We start from the raw sequence: 24,722 nt of genomic DNA, 5'->3' as shown, positions 1-24,722 counted from the left end.
GAGGGAGACTCCGTCTCCAAAAATAAATAAATAAATAAAAATAAATAAATAAATCGAAAGCCCGCGGGGCACTTTTCCCCCTTCTTCTTTGTCTTTCCTTCTCTTTAATCATAGTACAAAATGAGAGTGAATGTGAACCGCCCGTGGATGTGCACACTTTTGTTTGGGTTCAAGAGACCCTGTTGGGATCCCATTCTTCATTCTTCCTCATTTCTTTTTCACCTTCCTTTTGCCGTCGCAATCGCCTTCCGTGATGTTGAAGCTCACAGCACAGAGATGGGTTATAAATGGAGGCAACCCATTGGGTTACGTCTTTACTGTCTATATGTGCAGAAATAGGATAGAAAAAGGTGTGGAGGCAGAAGTCTATGTTGCTTGAAAATTAGGTTTGAGCACTGCCAGAGCAAAACCACCCTTTGGAGGTATGGGGGATCGAACCTGGGGCCTCATACATGCAAAACATGCGAGCTACCACCGAGCTACACACCGTTCCTGAAAAGCCCTTTTTGTAATAATTTTCAGGAGGTAACTTTCTTTTTCTGTGTATTATGGAGCATCTGCAACTGCTGTGAGTAGAAGATACTTGGTACTAATGGGGGATACAAATTATTTAGACTACTGTATATGACTTGAAATGGAAGGCACCTGTAATCCCAGCTACTGGGGAGGCTGAGGCAGGAGAATCTTTGAACCCCGGAGGCAGAGGTTGCAGTGAGCCGAGATCACGCCACTGCACTCCAGCCGGGGCATCGGAGCAAAACTCAATCTCAATCTCAATAAAATAAAATAAAATAACTTCCTAGGTTTAAGACTTTTAATAATTTATTTAATGTCAGCACTTCATGGAAGATTTCAGTGGAATATGCAACCAAAGGAGAGAGTGATGCATATATATGTGTGTGTGTGTGTGTGTGTGTGTGTGTGTGTGTGTATTACCTTTATCGGATTTTCAACAGCAAAAAATTGGAGTTCTGTACACCCTTCTGGGATTGGCATGCAAGTGTTGTATAAGGGTTGCATTAGCTGGGCGCTGTGGCTTATGTCTGTAATCCCAGAACTTTGGAAGCCCAAGGGAGGCAGATCACCTGAGGTCGGGAGTTCGAGACTAGTCTGACCAACATGAATAAACTCCGTCTCTACTAAAAATACAAAATTAGCCAGGCATGGTGGCACATGCCTGTAATCCCAGCTACTCGGGAGACTGAGGCAGGTAAATCGCTTGAACCCAGGAGGTGGATGTTGGGGTGAGCTGAGTTCGTTCCATTGCACTCCAGCCTGGGCAACAAGAGTGAAACTCCATAAAAAAAAATAAATAAATAAAAATAAAGGTTCTATTAGACAAAACTGAAAAAAAGACCTACTGAAACCAAGGACCTTTAGATCTTCAGTCTAACACTCTCCCAACTGAGCTATTTCGGCTGCTCTGAACCTATTCTTTTAGCTATTTCTTCAAAATATAAAAACTGTCATTTGTAGGGTCAGTATATCTTCCAATTCTGTTGTCTTCAGTATCACCTGTCATTCACTCACCCCTTCACCCCCAAAATACAGATTCTCCTCCAATTTATGTCTCAAAATAGGACCCAATTTTAAGGACAATGAATGGGTTAGCAAAAGTCGGGGAAAGAAAAGGCAAAGGTGAAGAATAGATCAAAGCAAGACCCTGCTTCCCTACATGGTCACTGCTCAGAAAACCAAGGGAATTCAAAAGAAAATTTTCTAGGCTTCTCCTTTTCTCTGGGCTCTTGTTTTTCTGTCTTGCTCTTCAACAATATGGCAAAAACGAACAGAGGATTATTGGGCACATTAATATGGTGGTGGGTTTATAGCTTCCAACTAAAGAAATCCTGAGCGAGACAATTCATTTTCGCTATTCCCTTCCTTTCACTGGTCTCGTGCTGGCACATCCACCTTGGGTGATACAGAGACCTAGGGAGTGGAAATGGAAAGTATGTTTATTTTAGTGTGACCACACAAAACATGCTTTTAAAAGGAGAAAAGTATAGAATGGTGAGAATTGTGAAAAACAGATGAACGTGTAGCTTTTGAACCCTATGCAAGCCAAGGACACACTACTACTGAGCCACGCCTCTCGCTACAGAAACATGTGAAGATCTTTTTTGACGCATTAGTCATATTTCTGAGAGGTCTTCAAAGACACGATAAGTTGGCTGCATAGAAAATCCACTGTCTCGTATCTCTCTATTTCTTACCTCTAAACTATATCCCTTGAAGCTGCTAGGAGAAATGTAAGAGAATCACAGACCAAATCACACCGTTTCTGCTTCTAGAACATTTCATCCCGTCAGCTTTATTCTAAGGTTTCCTCTCCAGCAAACTGCCTGGGGACATTTTCTCCCACAGCCAACAGGTAAGATGTCCAGATGGAACTTTCTCTGGGGTCTTCAACCTGTCTGTCTCCATTTCTTCTCTTTCATCTGTTTACAAAGTTTTTCAAGCCCCATCCTCTTTAAGAACAGATGATGAGCCACAGTCTAGGAGAAGATATTTCAATACTTATATTTTACTAAGGATCTTTATCTGGAATATGTTAAGAACTTCTACAAAGCACTAAGAAAAAGACTAAAACTTCAATAAGAAAGAGCAAATTAAAATGCACTTCACAAAAAATTGCTATTGAGTAATATAAAATATGTTTGACATCTTTTGCTGTAAAGGAAATGCAAATTAAAAACACAACAAGGCTGGGCATGGTGGCTCACACCTATACTCCCAGCACTTTGGAACGTCAAGTCGGTGGATCACCTGAGGCCAGGAGTTCAAGACCAGCCTGGCCAACCTGGTCTCTACTACAAATTCAAAAATTTAGACGACTGCATGCCCCTGTGGTCCCAACTACTCAGGAGGCTGAGTATCTCATGAGATTATCATGAGAATATCATATCATGAAAATCTCTTGATCCTGGGAGGCAAATGCTACAGTGAGCCGAGATTGTGCCACTGCACTCCAGCCTGGGCAGCAGAGCAAGACACCATCAAAAAATAAACAAACAAAAACAAACAAAAAACCACACACAAAATAATACTGCTCTTCATTGGAATCATTTAACCTAAAAAGTGGATAATATCAAGTGTTGCTGAGTATGTGAAGCAATTGGAACATGCATACATGGCTGATGAGACTGTAAACTGCTATATCTACACTGGGAAACTATCTGAAAATATCAACTAAAACTGAATATATATATATAAAACCTATGACCCCAAAACTAGACAGTTACATTTATACCCAAGAGAAGTGCATGAGCACTTCCCTTGAAGGACATGTATCAGAACATTTACAGCAGGATTAGACATTTCAACCAAAAACTAGGGGTGCTGCAAATGTACTTGGACAGTAAAACGAATTACTAAATCATGATGTACAGTATTCAGATAACGGAATACTCTAGAGCAATAGAAAATAACTATTGCTACTAGCAACAATATATAGAAAATGAATCTAATTTTTTTTTTACAAAAATTGAGTGAAAGAATCCATACTCGAATACAGATTTGCTATGGTTTGAAAGTGTCCCCTCCAAAGCTTGGGTGTCATCATGTGATAATTATCAAGAGACAGGGCCTTTAAGAAGATTAAGCCATGAGGGTTCCTTCCTCATGAATAATATTAGGTACCCTTATAATAAGACTTGACAAAGGAAGTTCATCTCTCTATTGCTCTCAGTTTTCTGCCATGTGAGGACACAACAAAAAGGCCATTACCAGACAACAGAGCCAGTGCCTTGATTTTGGACTTCTCAGCCTCCAGAACTGTCAGAAAATAAGTTTCTGGGCCAGGCACCATGGCCCTCTCCTGTAATCACAGTATTTTGGAAGGCTATGGTGGATGGATCACCTGAGGTCAGGAGTTCAAGACCAGCCTGGCAAACATGGTGAAACCACATCTCTACCAAAAATACAGAAAAATTAGCCAGGCGTGGTGGCACTCGCTTGTAATCCCAGCTACCCAGGAGGCCGAGACAGGAGAATTGCTTGAACCCAGGAGGCAGAGGTTGCAGTGAGCCTAGATCACACCACTGTACTGCAGCCTGGGCAACAAGAGTGAAAGTCTGTCAAGAAGAAGGAAAGAAAGAAAGAGAGAAAGAGAGAAAGAGAGAGAGAAAAAGAGAGAGAGAAGAAGGAAGGAAAGAAGGAAGGAAGGAAGGAAGGAAGGAAGGAAGGAAGGAAGGAAACAAGTTTTTGTTCATTACAATATACCAATCTTGAGTGATTTTGTAGCAGCCCCAAATAGACTACCATCATTTGATATGATCCATTTAAAACATAAGAAAACTAATCTGTGGAGGTGGAGGGCAGAGTTAGGATAATTGAAATAGGCAAAAGGCAGCTGTTGGTTGCTGAAAAATTCAGTATCTTGGTCTGAGTTTTGGCTATATATATAATAAGCCATAAGCTGAATAGGTTTCATGTGTTTTATTTTATATAAATGAAGGCTTAAATTTAAATACAATAAAAAAAAGAAGTTTCTCCTAGATACTTCCTATCCTCCAGTACATTCTCTCTCTTCCTTAGGGTTGTTTTGTTTTGTTTTGTTTTTGAGACGGAGTCTCACTCTGTTGCATCCTGAAGATTATTAGGACTTCGATGGACTGGATGGCAGAGTGAGTCTAAGTGCCACATCCCTCCGTTGCTTCCTCTGGGTATGAGAGAAGAGAGGTACGTTTCTTGTCCTTAGGGAGGTAGGCTCGACCAGGAGGGGACCTGGTTCATTTCAGCCAGGCTGTCATGGCTTCCAGAGCACCTTGCCGCTATTTCCATCGCTCAACAGACAGGCTGAGCTCTTTGGAGGAGTACGTGATGTTGGGTTTTGGTTTGCACTTCAGGAACTGCTGATACTGTAGCTTCTGAGGGAGCTGCAGGGATTTCACGATTTCATGCGTGCCTGTGTTAAAAGTTAGAAGCGGGATCTGCTGGCATCTTTGAGACTGAGCCTGACGGTGGAAACATCTAATTTTATTAGATTTTGCTTGAAATGCAAAAGATGAGAAAAAAAGTTCCCGTTTGCTCCACATATTTCTCTTAGAATGAAGCCGATTGAAAGTGAACTTAACCCTGAAGAAATTCCCCCTGGCGTTTGCAAAGAGCTCCTTTATGCCTCACGTCCAGCTTGGCTCAAAAGGACTCTAAAGAGCCGGAGAGCTGCTGCGGAAAGGCGGAGTCACAGTACAATTGGTGTTAACTACGTGTGCAGCCACCGTCTCCTTAGTCATATTACAGGTGCAGAGGCAGTATAGGTGGATCCTCACAAGTCGAGTGGGTTGACCTCAGATTGACTTTAGAGATGGTTTGTGACCACCTGATAGATGGTAGCCTTTACAGCATTTAGAAAGTGAGTAAAAGAAAGGATGCATACGGAGGCCCACACGCTTGCTTGGCTTCTGCAGATGGAGAGAGAGAGGTCGCTTTTCTGCCTTCTGGGTGTTGAGTAACTTTTTTTTTTCCTTTGTTGGCATGAAATAGAGCTGAAAATAAAAGCAGACTTTTAACAAGATAGTATTAACATGCTTGCAGAGTATTTCCCTGTAGATTTCTGCTTAGCACGGTGATACCACAAAGAGCTCTAATCTGGAGGTATGGGTTGTTCCCTAGCTTAGAAGGAGGTCAATCCTGGAGAGTAAGTACCGTGAGGTACAAAAGGATCCTTTGGGATTGGAAGAATAAGCATTCATTACTTTCATTTATGTAAAACAACAAAATGAACTTTCTCCTATACTGACTGACCTTGGCCCCTGGAGTTCAGAGTGTTTGCATCTCACACCAGAAGCTTCCTCAGAGGACCCAAAGAAGTACTTTTTACTTCCGCCAAATTTCAGCTGAGGTGACTGCTATCTTTTCATCATTTGCTGTGTGTTTGTAGTTAAATCATTTAAGTTTCAGAGTTTGCAGATCTCCAATGGAAAAAGTGACCACCAGCACATCAAATAGTCAACCCCTGGCAGTGTAATCTTTTAGTGAAAGGTTGTAGGGCTTCTGCAACCTGGTTAGGGGGAGTTAGAAAAGGAAACAGAAAAGGACTTGAGCCTTTTATCTTCCGACCTGAAATCAGACTTGGGCCACACAGTTCTATGGTTTCTGATGATTTCATTTACAGCTAGAAATAGGCTGGATGGCCAGGAATACTACTTGCTTCCCCCATGCATGGTCCATGTTAGTGATTGATGGGACTGCTTAGAAAGAATAGGTGGATAATCCTAAACAGCAAATAACCTCAAGTGAATAAACATGACCCACCTCTGTGTATGAGAGAGAAATGCAGAGGCCAACACAATTCACCTTGACAGAAAATTCCAAAGTTGGGGAATATCATGGACCGCTTCTTCCTGGCGTCCTGGGGAAGAAAACAAAACCCGGAGGTACTGGGGATTGGGCCCAGGGCCTCATGCATGCTCTACCACTGAGTTCTACCCCCTCGGCAACCTAGATCCTTCAGAAAACCCTTTGGTGACTGCCAATATCTGAGCCTGCTCTCTGTGTCAGGATAATCACGATGTTTCCAATTCTGCTGTTAATTCCCTACATGAAGCGCTTCCTCTTTTAGGCAGGGCTATACCAAAAGAAAGGTAGCTTAGCCCGGCACGGTGGTTTATGCCTGTAATCAGAACTTTGGGAGGCTGAGGCGGGTGGATCACAAGGTCAGGAGTTCAAGACGAGCCTGGACAAGATGGTGAAACCCTGTCTCTACTGAAAATATGAAAATTAGCCAGGCGTGGTGGCAGGCACCTGTAATCCTAGCTACTCGGGAGGCTGAAGTACAGAATTGCTTAAACCCAGGAGGTGGAGGTTGCAGTGAGCCGAGATCATGCCACTGCACTCCAGCCTGGGTGACAGAGCGAGAGTCTGTCTCTAAAAACAAGAACAACAACAAAAGGTAGCTTAGTGGTAAAAATAAAGGCACTGTTCCTGATTTGTGGTCAGCCCAAGATCAACTCACCACAAGGCGGGCTCTCCATCATGTTAGACTTCCTGGAGCATACTTCCATTCTATCATTTGAGTGTGTCCTGTTATACGACATTCTCTTGCAAATTTTCTGATCATAATTTTCTGTAATCTTTTGACACTTGGAAGCATGTTGGTGTCTCATATAGTCAAAAAATAAACCTGACTCAAGTGTGTGTGAAAATACCCTAAAACTGAATACAAATAGAGGCAAACTAAAATTGCATTGTGAAACAATAACATAATCCAACTGAAAAGGAAAGGACTGATCTATGAAAATGGTTTATACAGTTTGTTGTTCTAATCGTAAGATTAAAAAGAATTGCAAACAAATCTTGAATTCTGTATCAGGGTTATTTTTGTAGAGCTAGGGCTGTAAGAATTCTGAGATTTTGTGTGAATTTCAGGATTGGGAAAATGAGTGTGTGTGAGCAAGTGTGTTGTTGGAACCAGACTGTCACTGTAAGAGAAAGAAGGTAAAGAATAGTCCTGTTGGTGTTGAGGGGAATTGGAGGCATCAGTATGAAATTATACATATGTAATTTTATAGGCTGGGCACGGTGGCTCACGCTTGTAATCCCAACACTTTGGGAGGCCGAGACGGCAGCTGCCTTGAGGTCAGGAGTTCCAGAACAGCCTGGCCAACATGGTGAAACCCCGTCTCTACTAAAAATACAAAAATTAGCCAGATGTGGTGGTGTGTGCCTGTAGTCCCAGCTACTCGGAAGCCTGAGGCAGGAGAATCACTTGAACTTGGGAGGCGGACATTGCAGTGAGCCAAGATCCCACCACTGAACTCCGGCCTGGGCAACTTAGCCTTTTCTCAAAAAACAAAAAAAAAGTAAAATTTCCCTGCAGATCTGTCTGCTAACTAGGTCTAGAAGAAATACCTCAGAAACAATGAACAAAGATAATAATGTTTTGATTTTCAAATACCATTCCCTACTAAAAGGCACCAGAGATAATAATAGAAAGTAGCTACTAGTGTCAACTACACTGACTCCAGGACTGGGCCGGGGAAACTACAAGGTGAAGCTAAGATATCTTGCTGTGCCAGAATGATGGGGATGATTGAAAAGAACACAGAAGTGGGCTTGAAGGGAATCTCATTGACCAAATCTGACACACTTTGAGCATTAATGATGACAATAAATGATTATCAATCTTGGGAACTTAAATAAATAAATATGGAAGATGGGAACACTTTCCTTACAGTGGGATGCCAGCTAATAATTGTGGAAGGAAGGATAAAATTTGAAAATCCCCATTAGAAAATTAGAAAATCTGGACATCATCAGAATGTTGATAAGTGCAGGCATAATTTATAAGTCAATGCTAAAAGTATAGGTAGAATTTTGATGAGGATCAGGATATTTATATAGTCTCAGAGTATTTCCCTAGAGCTTACTTATTGATTACAATGGGGAAGATGATATTTTTGCAGGGAAGAAAAAGCAGCTACAAACTTAACCAAATGATCAAAGCTAACTTCACTAATAATGGGGAAAACTGACATCACATGCCTCTTGGTGTGATAGAAGATAACATGATTTTTGTGACATTTCTCCCAGTTTCCATAACCTTAATCTTATCATAAGTAGCACAAATTAAGAAACATTCCATAAAACCACTGGCATATACCCTTCAAAAACATCAATGTTGTGAAAGACAAGATTGAGCAACTGTTCTAAATTAAAGGAGACTAAAGAGTCAAGACAATTAGATTCATATGTGTCTGTGAAATGGCTCCTAGCTTGAGAGAAAAATTTCTATAAAAGATTGTATTGATACAATTAGTTAAATTTTAAAAGATCATATATTAGATAATACTATTTTATCAATGCTAAGTTTACTGAATTTGATATTGTGCTGTGTTAAGGAATTGATCTTGTTTTAAGAAATACACGATGAATTTAGAGATTAAAAAGATATAATGTCAGAAAATCATTATCAAATAGTTTATAGAAACAATCTTTGAGATATATATATCTCAAAGTATGTATATATATATATTTATATATATGTGTATGTGTGTGTGTGTGGGTATATATATATATGTGTGTGTGTGTGTGTATATATTCCTGTTGGGAGCAAGCCCCCCAAAATCTGGCCATAAACTGGCCCCAAAACTGGCCACAAACCAAACCTCTGCAGCACTGTAACATGTTCATAATGGCTCTAATGCCCAAGCTGGAGGGTAGTAGGTTTATGGGAATGAGGGCAAGGAACACCTGGCCCACCCAGGGCAGAAAATCACTTAAAGGCATTTTTAAGCCACAAACAATAGCATGAGCAATCTGTGTCTTAAGGACATGCTCCTGCTGCAGTTAACTAGCCCAACCTATTCCTTTAATTTGGCCCATGCCTTCGTTGCCCATAAGGTATACTTTTAGTTAATTTAATATCTATAGAAACAATGCTAATGACTGGTTTGCTGTTAATAAATATGTGGGTAAATCTCTGTTCAGGGCTCTCAGCTCTGAAGGCTTTGAGACTCCTGATTTCCCACTTCATACCTCTATATTTCTGTGTGTGTCTTTAATTCCTGTAGTGCCACTGGGTTAGGGTCTCCCTGACTGAGCTGGTCTCGGCATATTCCACTGTTGCTGATTGTTTGGTTGAAGAGGCAAGATGTTCAGAAATGATCCCAAGATGTGGACAATATGTGCTTCTCGGGTGGTTCCCATTCCATTTTAAATGTTTCCAGGCAGGGACAAAGATACAAATTTCTCAGTATATATTCAAATCTAACAGGTGTTTTATTCTATTTTCCTGCTTACACTCCCTGTTTGTGAGTCAATCAACTAAGGACATCTGAAGGAGACAGAATTTAATTCTCAGAGTCAGGAAGTGATGAGAGTCTGCTTTGGTAGGAAAAGTAATAGTAAATTTCTTCTTTCTTGCATAAATAAAGAAGAAAAAGAAAGAAGAGACAGAGACAGGGAAAGAAATAGAAGGCATAACAATCCTAAATATGTATCCACCAAACAGCAGAGCTGCAACATATGTAAAGATAAAAATACAGTTAACTTTAAAAGAAATAGACAAATCCACAATTACTTTGGAGACTTCAAAACTTCTCTCATAATGATTGCTAGAACAACTAAACAGAAAATCAGCAAGAATGTTGAAGAACTAGGCCAGGTGTGGTGGCTCACGCCTGTAATCCCAGCACTTTGGGAGTCTGGGGCAGGGGAATCATGAGGTCAGGAGATCAAGATCAACCTGGCTAACATGGTGAAACCCAGTCTCAACTAAAAAATACAAAAAAATTAGCCAGGCGTGGTGGCAGGTGCCTGTAGTCCCAGCTACCCAGGAGGCTGAGGCAGGAGAATGGCGTGAAACCAGGAGGCAGAGGTTGCAGTGAGCCGAGATCGCAGCACTGCATTCCAGCCTGAGCAACAGAGTGGGACTCCATCTCAAAAAAATATATATATATTGAAAACTCAAACTCAAAATCATCTTCAGCCACCAGAATTCAGTTAACATTTATAAAACAGTCCACACAAGAAGAGCAGAACACACATGTCAAATCCACACAGATTATAGGTCAAGGTAAAACATATCCTGGGCCATAAAACAAACCTCAACAAATTTAAAAGAATTAACCAATATGGTATGTTGCCTGACCACAATGAAATTAAACTAAAAATCGGTCACAAAAAGACGACAGAAAAATATCCAAATGGTTGGAAAATGAACAACACACTACTAAACAGTTCATAAGACAAAGAGAAAGCCATAGTAGACATCAAAAAATAAGTTAACCTGAATAAAACTGAAAATACAATATATTAAAAATTCCAAGACATCCTAAAGGAGTGCTGAGAGAGAAATATACAGCACTAAGTGCACACATTAGAAAAGAAAAAAGGCCCAAATCAGTCCTCTAAACTCTTACTTGAAGAAACCAGGTGGGAAAAAGAGCAAAATAACCCAAAGCAAATAGAAGAAAGGAAATAATAAAAAATAAAAGCAGAAATCAATGAAATGCAACACACGCACACACACAAAAAATAGAAAAACAAGCAAAAAGCTAGTTCCTTTCAAGGATCAATAAAAGAAGAACTCTAGCAAGACAGAAATTTTCAGCAGAGAGATGACACAGTTTACCAACATCAGGAATAAAAAGAGGAGATCACTGTAGACTCAGACAACATCAAGAGCATAAGGGATGCTGGGTGCGGTGGCCCACGCCTGTAACCCCAGCACTTTGGGAGGCTGAGGTGGGCGGATCATTTGAGGCCAAGAGTTCCAGACCAGCCATGGCCAACATGGCAAAACCCCGTCTCTATTAAAAAGTCAAAAATTAACCAACCATGGTGGCGCATGCCTGTAATCTCAGCTACTTGGAAGGGTGAAGCATGAGAATCACTTAAACCCGAGAGACAGAGGTTGCAGTGAGAAGAGATGGCACCACTGTATTCCAGCCTCAGCGAAGAATGAGACCCTGTCTCACAAAAAACAAACAAAAAAACCCCAAAAACCTCTATGGGGGGAGGGGAGGAGATCTCTTAGAACTAAAAATGAAATACAGCAAGGTCACAGGATAAAAGTCTACAGAAATAAATTATATCTCCAAATAACGGCAATGAACATGTGGATAGTGAAATTTAAAATGTAATACCCTGTATTTCCTAATAGCTAGAAGAGAAAATTTGGAATATTCCCAATGCAAAGAAATGAGAACTATCTGAGGCGATGGATGTGCTAATTCCCCATATTTAATTATTACAGATTGTACGCATCAAAACACCTCTCTGTGCCTCAAAAATATGTGCAATCATTATGTGTCAAGTAAATATAATTTAAAAAATACATTTTTTAGGGCCGTAGTGGCGGTTCCCGGGACCGGGGCCTTTTGTTTGGAGTGTCTGCGTGTTTGAGTGTGGGCGGGGACCGGAGCCGCCAGGTAGTCGGCCTTCCCAAGCTTGCTCCATCCCAGCCGCCCCTCGCGGGGGTGGGGGACCGCCCTGTGGGCCAGGCATCCCCTCAGGCGCTGCCGCCCCGCCCAGCCTGAGGGGAGGAACCCGCCAGGCCTCACCTAGCGGCCCAGCCACCTCCGGAGTTGCAGCCTCTGCTCTCAGTGCTCGAGACCCGAGGCCGTCCCTTGCTCCTGGCGCCGAGGCCATGAAGATCAAAGATGCCAAGAAACCCTCTCTCCCATGGTTTGGCATGGACATTGGGGGAACTCTAGTAAAACTCTCGTACTTTGAACCTATTGCTATCACAGCAGAGGAAGAACAAGAAGAAGTTGAGAGTTTAAAAAGTATTCAAAAATATTTGATTTCTAATGTAGCATATGGATCCACCAGCATTAGGGATGTACACCTTGAACTGAAAGATTTAACACTTTTTGGCCGAAGAGAGAACTTGCACTTTATCAGGTTTCCAACCCAGGAACTGCCTACTTTTATCCAAATGGGAAGAGATAAAATCTTCTCAACATTGCAAACGGTGCTATGTGCTACAGAAGGTGGTGCCTACAAGTTTGAAAAAGATTTTCGCGCAATTGGAAACCTCCACCTGCACAAACTGGATGAACTTGACGGCCTTGTAAAGGGCTTGCTGTATATAGACTGTTGGTTTCAATGGACATGCGGAGTGCTATTGTTCAGCTAATGCCGCAGAACCTCAGCAATGCCAAAAGATGCCTTTTAACCTGGATGATCCTTACCCACTGCTTGTAGTGAACATTGGCTCAGGAGTCAGTATTTTAGCAGTCCATTCCAAAGACATCTATAAACGAAAGACTGAGACAAGCCTTGGGGAGGGTACCTTTCTGGGTTTATGTAGTTTATTGACTGGCTGTGAAAGTTTTGAAGAGGCTCTTGAAATGGCATTCCAAAGGTGACAGCACACAAGCTGACAAGCTGGCCCATGATATTTCTGGAGGAGATCATGAAAGATTTGGTTTGCCAGGTTGGGCTGTAGCATCTAGTTTTAGGAATATGATTTATAAGGAGAAGCGAGAATCTGTTAGTAAAGAAGATCTGGCAAGAGCTACTTTAGTTACTATCACCAATAACTTCGGTTCTGTGGCACGAATGTGTGCTGTTAATGAGATAATAAACAGAGTTGTCTTTGTTGGAAACGTTTTATGTGTCAATACCTTGTCAATGAAACTTTTGGCATATGCACCGGATTTTTGGTCAAAAGGTCAACTGAAAGCCTTGTTTCTAGAACAAGAGGGATACTTTGGAGCAGTTAGTGCACTTCTTGGGCTGCCAAATTTCAGCTAAAGCACCAGGTCTCTCTCTCAGCTAATAAATGTCATCCAAGAGGAGCTGAAACCAGAGGCATTATTACTGCATTGTTTGTCACTGGCAACCAAAGGATAAAAGAGTAGCATAAGCTGCTGAATGTTGCCATATTAAGGGAGAGAATTTAGTAAAGTGAAAAAAAAAAATTTTTAAAAGACAGTAACTGTATAAACTCTGAGAAAAAGGAAATACTTAGACACAAATCTAACAAAATCTGAATAATGCTGAAAAAGACACAATGCAATGTAAGGCGGGTGTGGTGCCTCCAGCCTGTAATCCCAGCACTTTGGGAGGCCGAGGCAGGTGGATCACCTGAGGTCAGGAGTTCAAGACCAGCCTGGTCAACATGGTGAAACCCCATCTCTACAGAAATACAAAACTTAGCCAGGCATGATAGCAGATGCCTGTAATCTCAGCTATTCAGGAGGCTGAGGTGGGAGAATTGCTTGAATCCGGGAAGCAGAGATTGCAGTGAGCCGAACTGCACCATTGCACTCCAGCCTGGGTGATAAAGCAAGACTCTGTTAAAAAAAAAAAAAAGAAACTTACACGATGTAATGTACACAATGCTGAAGAAATAAGTTTAAAAAAAACAAAAATAAAAAAAAAAACTAAATAAATGGAGAGATGTACAGTGTTAACAGTTTGCAAAACTCAACATGGTAAAGATGGCAGTTCTTCTCAAATTGACATATAGGTTCAATGAAATTCTTATCAAAATCCAAGCAAGACTTTTATTCTAAAATTTATGTAGGAAGTTAAAGGAATTAGAATAGCTAAAATAATCATTAAGAATAAAAATATAAGGGGAAGAAACAGTCAACTTGACTTCAAGACTATTGTATTACATTGTTGTATGCTTGTATCATTGTATAAGAAAGGCAGGAAGCAAGTCCGGGCCCCCTGGCTCATGCCTGTAGCCTCAACAACACTTTGGAAGACTGAGGCGGGAGGATTGCTTGAGCCCAGGAGTTGCAGATCAGCCTGAGCAACAAAGGGTGATCCTGACTCTACCAAAAAAAAAAAAAGAAAAAAAAAAAAAGCTGGTCACAGTGGGCTTGTGCCTGTGGTTCCATATACTCAGGGAGGCTGAGGTGGGAGGGTCACTGGGTCCCTAGATGTTGAGACTGCAGTGAGCAGTGATACTACCACTGCACTCCAGCCTGGACTACAAAACAAGACTCTGTCTCAAAATTTTGTTTTTTTGTTTTTGAGACGGAGTCTTGCTTTGTTGCCCAGGCTGGAGTGCAATGGCGCAATTTTGACTCACTGCAATCTCTGCCACCTCCCGGTTTCAAGTGATTCTCCTGCCTCAGCCTCCCGAGTAGCTGGGATTACAGGCACCTGCCACCACACCCAGCTATCAACAAAAAATTTTTTTAATAAAAAAATTAAAAGAGGCTGGGCGCGGTGGCTCACGCTTGTAATCCCAGCACTTTGGGAGGCAGAGGCGGGTGGATCACGAGGTCAGGAGATCGAGACCATCTTGGCTAACACGGTGAAAACCCATCTCTACTAAAAATACAAAAAATTAGCCGGGCGTGGTGGCGGGCGCCTGTAGTCCCAGCTACTCAGAGAGGCTGAGGCAGGAGAATGGCATGAACCCGGGAGGCGGAGCTTGCAGTGAGCCGAGATTGCACCACTGCACTCCAGCCTGGGCGACAGAGCGAGACTCCGTCTCAAAAAAAAAAAAAAATTAAAAGAGTGTCAACATTATGCCTTATACAAAAATGAACTCAAAATGGATCAAGGATGTAAACATAAAATGTAAAAGTATACAACTTTTGGGAAAAAACATGGAAGAAAATCTTTTGGATCTAGGGCAAGGCAAAGTATTTTACAGTTGGCATGGAAACATGATCCAGAGATCTTGTAAAGCTGGTTCTTCTCTTCCTCCTTCTCTCTCCTGCTGTGTCATCTCCTTTGGGTGATGCTGAGGCTGGAAACAGGAAATGCAAATAGGAGAGCATTAAAGGCAACTAATTGGGTCGTGTCTTTAGTTCTTTTTTTTTTTTTTTTTTTGAGACGGAGTTTCTTCCCTCTTGTTGCCCAGGTTGGAATGCAATGGTGCAATCTCGGCTCACTGCAACCACCACCTCCTGAGTTTAAGCAATTCTCCTGCCTCAGCCTCCCAAGTAGCTGGGATTACATGCATGTGACACCACGCCCAGCTAATTATTTGTATTTAGTAGAGACAGGGTTTCACCTTGTTGGTCAGGCTAGTCTTGAACTCCTGACCTCAGTTGATCCACCTGCCTCTGCCTCCCAAAGTGCTGGGATTACAGGCGTGCGCCACCGCACCAGGCCTGTTTTTAATTTTTATTTGATCAAGAAATGAGATAAAAAGAAAGAAAAAAGAGAGAGAAAGAGAGGAAGAAAGAGAGAATGGAGGAGAGAGAAGAAATGAAAGAAAGAAAATTGGAAGAGTTGAATCATAGTTCTTTGAGGAGTGGATTTGAGGAGTGAGTCAGAGAAAAGTAAAAAATAAAAGTACACAGAGTTGAACCCAGGGCCTCAAAAATGCAAAACACAAGCTCCTCTATCACTGTCATATAAAGAAAAATCCAAGCTTAAATAAGAAGAGACAATGTCAAAAGAAAGACTATTGCAATAGGAGAGCACTCAGCAATCTAAGCATCTCAAAATCAAACAGAAAACGCTTTTCCTTTATTTTCCTTTTTTTTTTTTTTGAGATGGGGTCTTGTTTGTCACCCAGGCTGGAGTGCAATGGCACGATCTTGGCTCACTGCAGCCTCTGCCTCCTGGATTCAAGTGATTCTCCTGACTCAGCCTCCTAAGTAGCTGGGATTACAGACGCAACACCACGCCTGGCTAATTTTTGTATTTTTAGTAGAGACGGGGTTTCACCATGTTGGTCAGGCGGGTCTCTAACTCCTGACCTTGTGATCCACTTGCCTGGGCCTCCTAAAGTGCTGGGATTACAGGGGTGATCCCACCATGCCGGCCTACACTTTTCTTTTATAGGTAGGAAGGGCTAGGCAAAACTTTAGCAAAACTTTTAAAGGAAATAGGGCAGGCAAGGGGGATAGGACTAGCAGGATCTGACACCGAGTGTCTCTCTTGTGGTCAGCCAAAGAGAATAAACAGATAAGGGTCAGGGTCTGCCTTTTAGTGCTTACCCAGGTTTGGGCAAGCAGAGTTCAGGAGCCTGCAAGAACAGTAGAAGAATGGAAGAAGTTTAGGCGCCTGACTAAAGTTTGGTTAAAACAAAGCAGAAAATAAGAAATGGTTTCCCGTTGACCAGCACTTGGTCTTCACTAAGTTACACACCTAACTTTTCACTGAGAGCACTTTGATTTTCTGAAGCTTTGAATCCTTCATGATTTGTTATTCGTGTTAACTGTAAAAGATGGAATTACCACTTTTATTTCTGCATAGGGCTTGTGATGGAAGAAAAGTAGTAGAAATAAAAATCGGGTAATAGCTGCGTGCAGTTTACATTGCAGTTCTAAGCAGATTAGTTGTTAAATCTTCAGTCTTCTCTTATGAGTAATAAGAATCAAGTCTTGATTTGGGGCTTTTCTGATTTCCTTCAGAAATATCTTACCCTAGGAGGCAAGGATATTAAAAGTAAGGTTTTCCCTGGCTAAATACTTTGTGTTTTTTTTGCTCAACAAGATTTGACAAGATTTGTTGGCAAAAACTGACATTGGGAGAGACATAGAGAAACTCATTTAGCATTTTGTTAAGAAGGGTCTCCTTTCCAGGAGCGATGGCTCATGCTTGTAATTCCAGCACTTTGGGAGGCTGAGGTGGGCAGATCACTTGAGGTCAGGAGTTTGAGACCAGCCTGACCAACATGTCAAAACCCCGTCTCTACTAAAAATACAATTTTAGTATTTTCAGTATTTTAGTACAAATACTAAAAATAAAATTTTTGTATTAGCTGGGCATGGTGGCAGGCGCCTGTTACCCCAGCTACTCAGGAGACTGAGGCAGGAGAATCACTTGAACCCAGGAGACAGAGGTTGCAGTGAGCCGAGATTTGCAACACTGCACTCCATCCTGGGTGACAGAGTAAGACTCCCTCTCAAAAAAACAAAACAAAACAAAAACAAACAAACAAAGAGATGGTAAATCCAACCCCACCCATGACATAATGCAACTACAAACCTCACTGGCTTTCCTAGGTGGTTTAAGTTTTTGATTGAGAATAGGCAAGGAACCCCAGGAACAACTCTTCCTCCTCAGCAGGTGCCTGACCCTGGGACCTCCTGAAACTTCTAGAGCAGTGCTTTGCAAACTTTAGCATCAGAGTCACTTGAGGGCTTATTCAAACACGGGAGCCTGAGCCCCATACTCAGCAGTTCTGATTCAACAGACATAAGGTTGGGTCTGAAATTTATTATTCTGCTTGCAGCACCCTAATCCCCCACCCCTTGCTCTCCTGTGCAGTGTCCACTGTGGCTAATATGCCACCGTTTGCCTGGAGAGAACCAATGGGTACCAGGAAATTAAAGAAGAAAAAGTGTGAAACAAAAAGAAAATACATGGCATGTGTGTATTAACCTTCCTCCAAAAAATGTATCTCAAAACATTTGTAATCAGATGGATCGAGAAAGAACATGAAATGTTTGTTTGGTTTTTTCGACCAGAGGAAGTGCCCAACACAACTGTGATCTACTTACCTTTTACTCTGCATGTATTTTCCATTGTGACAAAACCTTTTCCTGTTTTTTTCATATGGGGCCTCAGTTTGCTGTTACCAGAAGTTCCCAGGCAATATTGGAGTGACTGAGGAAATACAGGAATATGAATATGAATCAGTCTTATGGAATATCCGTAGGGAATGTTGATCCGTATTGGTTTCTGCTTCTCACATGTTGAAGGCCTCTAATTCCCCGACAGTCTTTGGCCATCCAGCGTCCTGCCACTCCCATCTCAAGTGATTAGAGAGCCACAGCAGTCCTTGTCTCAGTATTGGATCGCACTTGTGTCCCTGTGCAGGTCGACAGGGAGAGGCTGGTGGATAAATCAGCAGACAGGTGCTTTCACTCTGCTCTTTTGCCTAGAAAACAAAAATAACTAAAAAGAAAAAAAGATACCCACGGGCATTTTTCTCCCTTCTTCGTCTTTGCGTCTCTTTAATCATTGTACAAAATGGAGGGCCTGGCGCGGTGGTTCATGCCTGTAATCCTAGCACTTTGGGAGGCCGAGGCGGGTGGATCGCTAGGTCAGCAGTTTGAGATCAGCCTGACCAACATGGTGAAACCCCGTCTCTACTAAAAATACAACAAAAGTAGCTGGGCGTGGTGGTGGACGCCTGTAATCCCAGCTACTTGGCAGGCTGAGGCAGGAGAATCGCTTAAAAATGGAAGGCAGAGGTTGCAGTGAGCCGAGATTGCGCCACTGCACTCTAGCCTGGGCAGCGAGAGCAAAACTCCGTCTCAAAAAAAAAAAAAAAAAAAAAGGAGCGAGCGTAAACCGCCTGTGCACGCTTTCGTTTGGGGTCAAGAGACCCCCGTTGTGATCCAGTTCTTCTTTCCCCCTCGTTACTTTTTTGTCTTCCTTCTGCTGTCGCAATCGCTTTATGTGATGTTGAGGCTCACAGCATAGAGGTTGGGGATAGTTCAAGGCAATGCATTGGAGTACATTTTTACTCTCTATATGTGCAGAAATAGGATAGAAAAATGTGAGGAGGCAGAGAACTGCCGGAGTAAAACCATCACTTGGAGGTGCCGGGGATCAAACCCGAGGCCTCACACATGCAAAGCATCCACTCTACCACTGAACTACACCCCCTTCCTAAAAGGCCTCTTTGTAATAATTTTCAGGAGGTTGAGACTCTCTGTGAGCATGCTGGTAGTAGTGGTCAGAACTATAGAGCATGGAGAGCTACTCTGAGCAGGAGATATTTGGAACTAATGGGGGATACAGATTCTTTAGAATACTGTGTAGGACTTGAAATGAAAAAAGATTAGAAAAGTGTCAGATAATAACCACAAGAAGTTTCCATTGTGGCTTCAAGACGTTGAGTTCTTAGGTTCTCCTTCTATTATGCTTGGCAAGAATCAAGTTCTGGTTTTCGTTTCTTTTGATTTCTTCCAGATATGACACAAAGCCATTGAAATTCAGCCTTTCGCTGCCTAAAATGCTTCATATTTGTTGTTTACTCAATCGGAATATCAAGGGTAAGATTTGATGGAGGAAAGCCATAATCAGAAGAAAACCTGAGAGCAGTGCACTCAGCATTTTTTCATAAGGGTCCCTAGCTGGCATGGTGTCTTATGCCTGTACTCACAGCTATTACAGAGGCTGAGGCACGAGGATCGCTTGAGCTTGGGAGTTGGTGGTTGTAGGGAGCTATGATTTTGCTACTACCCTCGAGCCCGGGCAATGTAGTGAGAAAAGCAAGCATGCAAGCAAGACAAAGTGGGAGTAAGGGAGTGAGGAAGGGAGGAAGGGAAAGAGGGAGGGAAGGAAGGAAGAAGAAAGAGAGAGGGAGGGAAGGAGGGAAGGAAGGAAAGGGGAGAGAGAGAGAAAAGGAGACGGGAGGGAATTCATAAGGCATAAATGAAAAACAGCTTTGGGGGTGGAGAGGAGGGTTGAATTATGAGAGTAAGACGAAAGATAAATAGAAACAGGATTGAAGACTAGTTCAGAAAAACAAACATACTATTGCCAAAGACAAGCAGGTACAGAAAAGGGGAGGTTTTAGCAACTTTTAGGAATGGGAGAAAGATTGAAAGATGGAGAATATGAGTTAGTTTGGCTCACGCTAAATTTAAAATATCTCTGGTGCATGCTTGTGAAGATATTACACAGAGAACTCAGGCAATTAACTCCGTCTCCAGCCTGGGATCTGTAAGCATTAGTAGTAGGAGACACATTACATACAGGTGGATAAAGACTAAAAGGTATACTTTGAGATATGGGAATTACAAACCTATTCGTGATATTTGTAGGCAACAAAACAAGTTTGCTCCTAAATAGTTCTCGAATCTTGGGACTCACCACGTTGAGACCAGGTTCTTTGAATAATATAAGATGAGAAGAAAACCCATTTCCCGGAACCAAATTTCTAGTGACTGTTAACTCTTTCTCATTCTGGTTTGCCCACATATGAGCCTTTGCCAATGTTAATAAAATAACATTGATCCATTTTAAAAATGGCAGATTGCAAGTTGTATGCCAGACTTTTCAGTTGGCTGACGGGATTTCTAGAATAAAAGTAGGAAACACTGCGTAACAGGTTTCACTGAAGGAGAGACTAGAGAAGCGTTACACACAAAATTGATGTGTATTCATGTGTGTGTGTGTCTGCCTGTGTCTGTGTGCGTGTGTTTGTAAATGCTGGGGAGGATTATCTTGACTCTTTGATGCCATAAAAGCAATATTAGGACAGTTTGCAGAAACACTCCTTCATCCTTATGTCATGTCACACCCAGAGAAACCTGGCTGTCTATCAGATTCTTGGGAATTCACAATAAGAAAGTATGCTTTTTTGTTTGCCACATAAAAGGGGGGAATTTAAAATAACTAAATATCCATATCTATCTTCAGACTATCTACCAACAGGATTGGAACACTTTTTTTTTGCGTATAATCTGTAGGATGAGCTCATTTAACACAGCATTCTTCTGAGGAATTAAACATTTAATTTTGAAGACAAAACACCCTCATGTCATACATGCTCAGCTTTGAAAACCTAAAAATATATAAAGTATCTTTTTAAATCTGCACTGTCCAATATGGTTACCATTACCACATTGGCTATTGAATGCTTGAAATTGCCCAGTCCAAGGTAAGATGTGTTGTAAGTATAAAATACATACCAGATTTCAAAGATGAAATATCAATTTTTAATATAAAATAACTCACATAATTTTAAGATGGATTACTTAAAATAATGTTTTTGTTATACAAGGCGATTTACATATATTATTCAAACTGGACACAAAAGATGGAAACAGTAAACACCGGGGACTACTAGGGAGTAGCCAGGAAGGGGAAAGCCTTGAAAAGCTAACTATTGGATACTATGCTCACTACCCGGGTGATGGGATTAATCCCACCCCAACCCCAGCATCATGCAATATACCCATGTAACAATCCTGCACATGTATTCTTTTGACTCTTGGAAGCATGTTAGTCTCACATAGTCAAAAAATAAAACTGACTCAAGTGTGTGTGAAAATACCCTAAAATTCAATACAAATAGAGGCAAATTAAAACTGCATTGTGAAAGAATAACATAAGCCCATTGAAAGAACTAATTTAAGAAAATGCTTTACACAGTTCGTTGTTCTAGTTGTAAGTACAAAAAGAAGAGGAAACAAATCTTAAACTCTATGTATGAGGGTTATTTTCTGTACAACTAAGGCTGTAGGAATTCTGAGATTTTGTGAGAATTTTAGGATTGGGAAAATGAGTGTGTGAGAGTAAGCAGGCTGTCGCTGTAAGAGCAAGAAGGTAAAGAATAGTCCTGTTGGTGTTTATGGGAATTGGAGGCATCAGTAAGAAATTATACATATGTAATTGTATAGGCCAGGCACGGTGGCTCACGCTTATAATCTCAGCACTTTGGGAGGCTGAGAGACATGTGGATCACTTCAGGTCAGGAATTGAGAACACCCTGGCCAACATGGCAAAACCCCGTCTCTACTAAAAATACAAAAATTATCGGGTGTGGTGGCCACACCTGTAGTCCCAGCTATTCGGGAGGCTGAGGCAGGATAATCCCTTGAATTTGGGAGGCGGATGTTGCAGCAAGCCAAGATCCCACCACTGCACTCCAGCCTGGGGTACTGAGTGAGACTCTGTCTCAAAAAAAAAAAAAAAAAAGTACATTTTCCCTACAGATCTGTCTGCTAACTGGGCCTGGAAGAAATACTTCAGAAACAATGAGCAAGATAACTCTATATTTTGATTTTCAAATACCATTCTCTACTAATAGAAATGGTAGATACTAATAGAAAGTAGCTACTAGTATTAACTACAGTGACTCCAGCAGGACTGTGCTGGGGAAACTACAAGATGAACCTAAGATATTTTGCTGTGCCAGAATGATGGGGATGATTTAAAAGAACACAGAAGTGCCGGGGTGGCTCATGCCTGTAATCCCAGCACTTTGGGAGACCTAGGCGGGTGGATCACCTGAGGTTAGGAGTTCCAGACCCGCCTGGCCAATATGGTGAAGTCCTGTCTCTACTAAAAATACAAAGACTGGCCTGGCGTGGTGGCGCATGCCTCTAATCCCAGCTACTTGGGAAGCAGAGGCAAGAAAATCACTTGATCCCGGGAGGTGGAGGTTGCAGTGAGCCGAGATTGCACTACTGCACTCCAGCCTGGACAACAGGGTGAGACCCGTCTCAATAAAAAAATAAATATATAATAAAGCCCATGAGAAAAATCATCGTACGTGTGTTTAGGTGTAAAGAGATTGGAGAATCATTGTGGCAAAATATTGGGAATTGCTAAACCTGAGTAACGTGGGTATGGTAGTTCTTTGTATTATTTTTGCAACTTTTCTGTAGGCTTGAAATAATTTCAAACTAAGTTTTTTAATTCTCCCTTCTCAAATTTATTTTCCCTCTTCCTTCAAGGACTGTACTCTTCCATCAAGAGTAACATAGATGGATACTAAAACAGAAGGGTCAGTACCGCCTCGGGGGATTTAGATCCAGGTGAGGAGGTGAGAAAGTGGAATTCCCAACTCTTAGAAATGAAGACCCAGGAGCGTGGGTCGCTGCCCGTCCTTATCCTCACTGGCGCCTGGGCCAGCACCGTGGTCGCAAAACCCAGCATGGATTTCATCTTGGGGATGCTGTGGTTCCAGTTCTGACACTCAAGAAACGACAGACGGAGAGGAGAATGAGGACCACCTGCGAAAAGAGCTGGAGAGGGAAGCAGGGACGTGGTGGGGTGTGCACCTGCCGCAGTGGCAGCAAAGGCAGAGGACAAGTGAAGTGGGCGAGCTCCCGAGGCTGCCAGAGGATCTGAGTGGGCCGGGAGGCTGAGTGCAGCCCCGAAGCCCATCGCTGCGTTTCCTCGGCATCCGCGATAAACGAGAGGGCTCATTCCCTATAGAAGTGAGCTGAAAACACTTTCCCGCAAGATCTCCCTCGTTTTGCTCAAGGCAGTCGTGGCGTTGAGAACGCGTCACAGCTCCTTTACTGGCTGGGGCACTGGGGAGCACAGGTACCCTTGAGTTTTGGTACAGACGAGTGGTATTGGTGGCTTCCGAGGAAACGACAGAGAAACTGCCTATTTCCAATCCCTACTGTTCGTGAGGGAGTGTTGAAAGGGGAAGAGACACCACCCTCCTGCTTAAGCACCTTTGTTACAGATAGGAAGTGTTCTTTGCTTTTGTTTTAGCTTTTCAAGCTTGGAATACAACATGAAAAACAAGAAAGGTTAGGCAGTCCCAGTATATTTTAAACTTAAGGTGGTTTTCAGAAGTACTATCTTGTTTTCATGGAATTCACGGTGTCCAGATTTCAACCTACCTAGCAGAGTGAAGCTCTACGAGTCTAATATCTTGGCTTTCTTCCACATCAGCAAGCCTCTGAAATTCAGGTTTCTTTCTGGACAGTATCACCTACACTTTCGCAGTGGGCTCCTATATTGCCTACATCCAACTCACGGAAGCATGAACAGTGGGAAAAGCCAAGGTTACCACATAAAAAAAGATCCTTACATGAGACATGTGGAAATAAAGCAGCAGCTGAGGTGTGTGTAGAGGAAGAGACAAACGTGAAAATGTAGAAAGTGGATAGAGATTTTTTTCCAAGGAGGAAGAGGAATGGTCTGCTCACAACAAGGAACACTCTACTTAGTGCTGCAAAGATACTTTTATTACATTTCATGCATACACTGGATTTTAACCAGAACATGGTGTAATTGGTGGGGGCTTGAGAGACAGCAGTCACTCCCAACCCTGAGGGTGAGTCCCCACCCTGAGGGTGAAGAGAAAATGATTACAGTCTCTGCCATAGGGCTTAGAATCATCCAAACCTGGGTTTCAAATTGAAAGGCCCAAATAGCTTGAGAGGGCTCCAGGTATTTCAGCTCAAAATAGTCCCCTGGTTCAAGAGAACTCCTGTGAGGTCTTCCACAGGAAAATCAGTCTGTTGTGTGTGACCTGAAAAGTTACCTAAAATATTGAAGGAGTCAAAGAAATGGTAAATCCAACCCCACCCCTGACGTAAGGCGAATACAAACCTCACTGGCTTTCCTAAGTTTGAGTTTTTGATTGAGAATAGGCAGGGAATCCCAGGAACAACTCTTTCTCCTCAGCAGGTGCCTGACCCTGGGACCTCCTGAAACTTCTAGAGCAGTGCTTTGCAAACATTAGCATCAGAGTCACTTGAGGGCTTATTCAAACACGGGAGCCTGAGCCCCATACTCAGCAGTTCTGATTCAACAGACATAAGGTTGGGTCTGAAATTTATTATTCTGCTTGCAGCACCCTAATCTCCCACCCCTTGCTCTCCTGTGCAGTGTCCACTGTGGCTAACATGCCACCAATTGCCTGG

General features: G+C 42.2%; 1 protein-coding gene and 1 pseudogene across 1 annotated transcript; one reads left to right on the top strand and one right to left on the bottom strand.

Annotated features, from left to right (window-relative positions):
* Positions 1-4,748: 4,748 nt before the first annotated feature.
* LOC115834115 lies at positions 4,749-23,223 on the bottom strand. Its single transcript, XM_030808875.1, has 5 exons — positions 22,849-23,223; positions 17,874-18,078; positions 15,066-15,163; positions 6,298-6,352; positions 4,749-5,486 (listed from the first exon to the last, which is right to left on the bottom strand). Exons 1-5 carry the CDS (start codon positions 23,221-23,223, stop codon positions 5,347-5,349), a joined length of 873 nt encoding a protein of 290 aa, XP_030664735.1. The 3' UTR covers positions 4,749-5,346.
* On the top strand, positions 11,827-13,203 carry LOC100597534 (annotated as a pseudogene).
* Positions 23,224-24,722: the final 1,499 nt, after the last annotated feature.

The sequence above is a fragment of the Nomascus leucogenys genome, unplaced genomic scaffold (genome assembly GCF_006542625.1).
Source record: "Nomascus leucogenys isolate Asia unplaced genomic scaffold, Asia_NLE_v1 000952F_66799_qpd_obj, whole genome shotgun sequence".
Taxonomy (NCBI): Eukaryota; Metazoa; Chordata; class Mammalia; order Primates; family Hylobatidae; genus Nomascus; species Nomascus leucogenys.
Note: the sequence above shows the minus strand (reverse complement) of the source record. Positions and strands in the feature narration are given on the sequence as shown.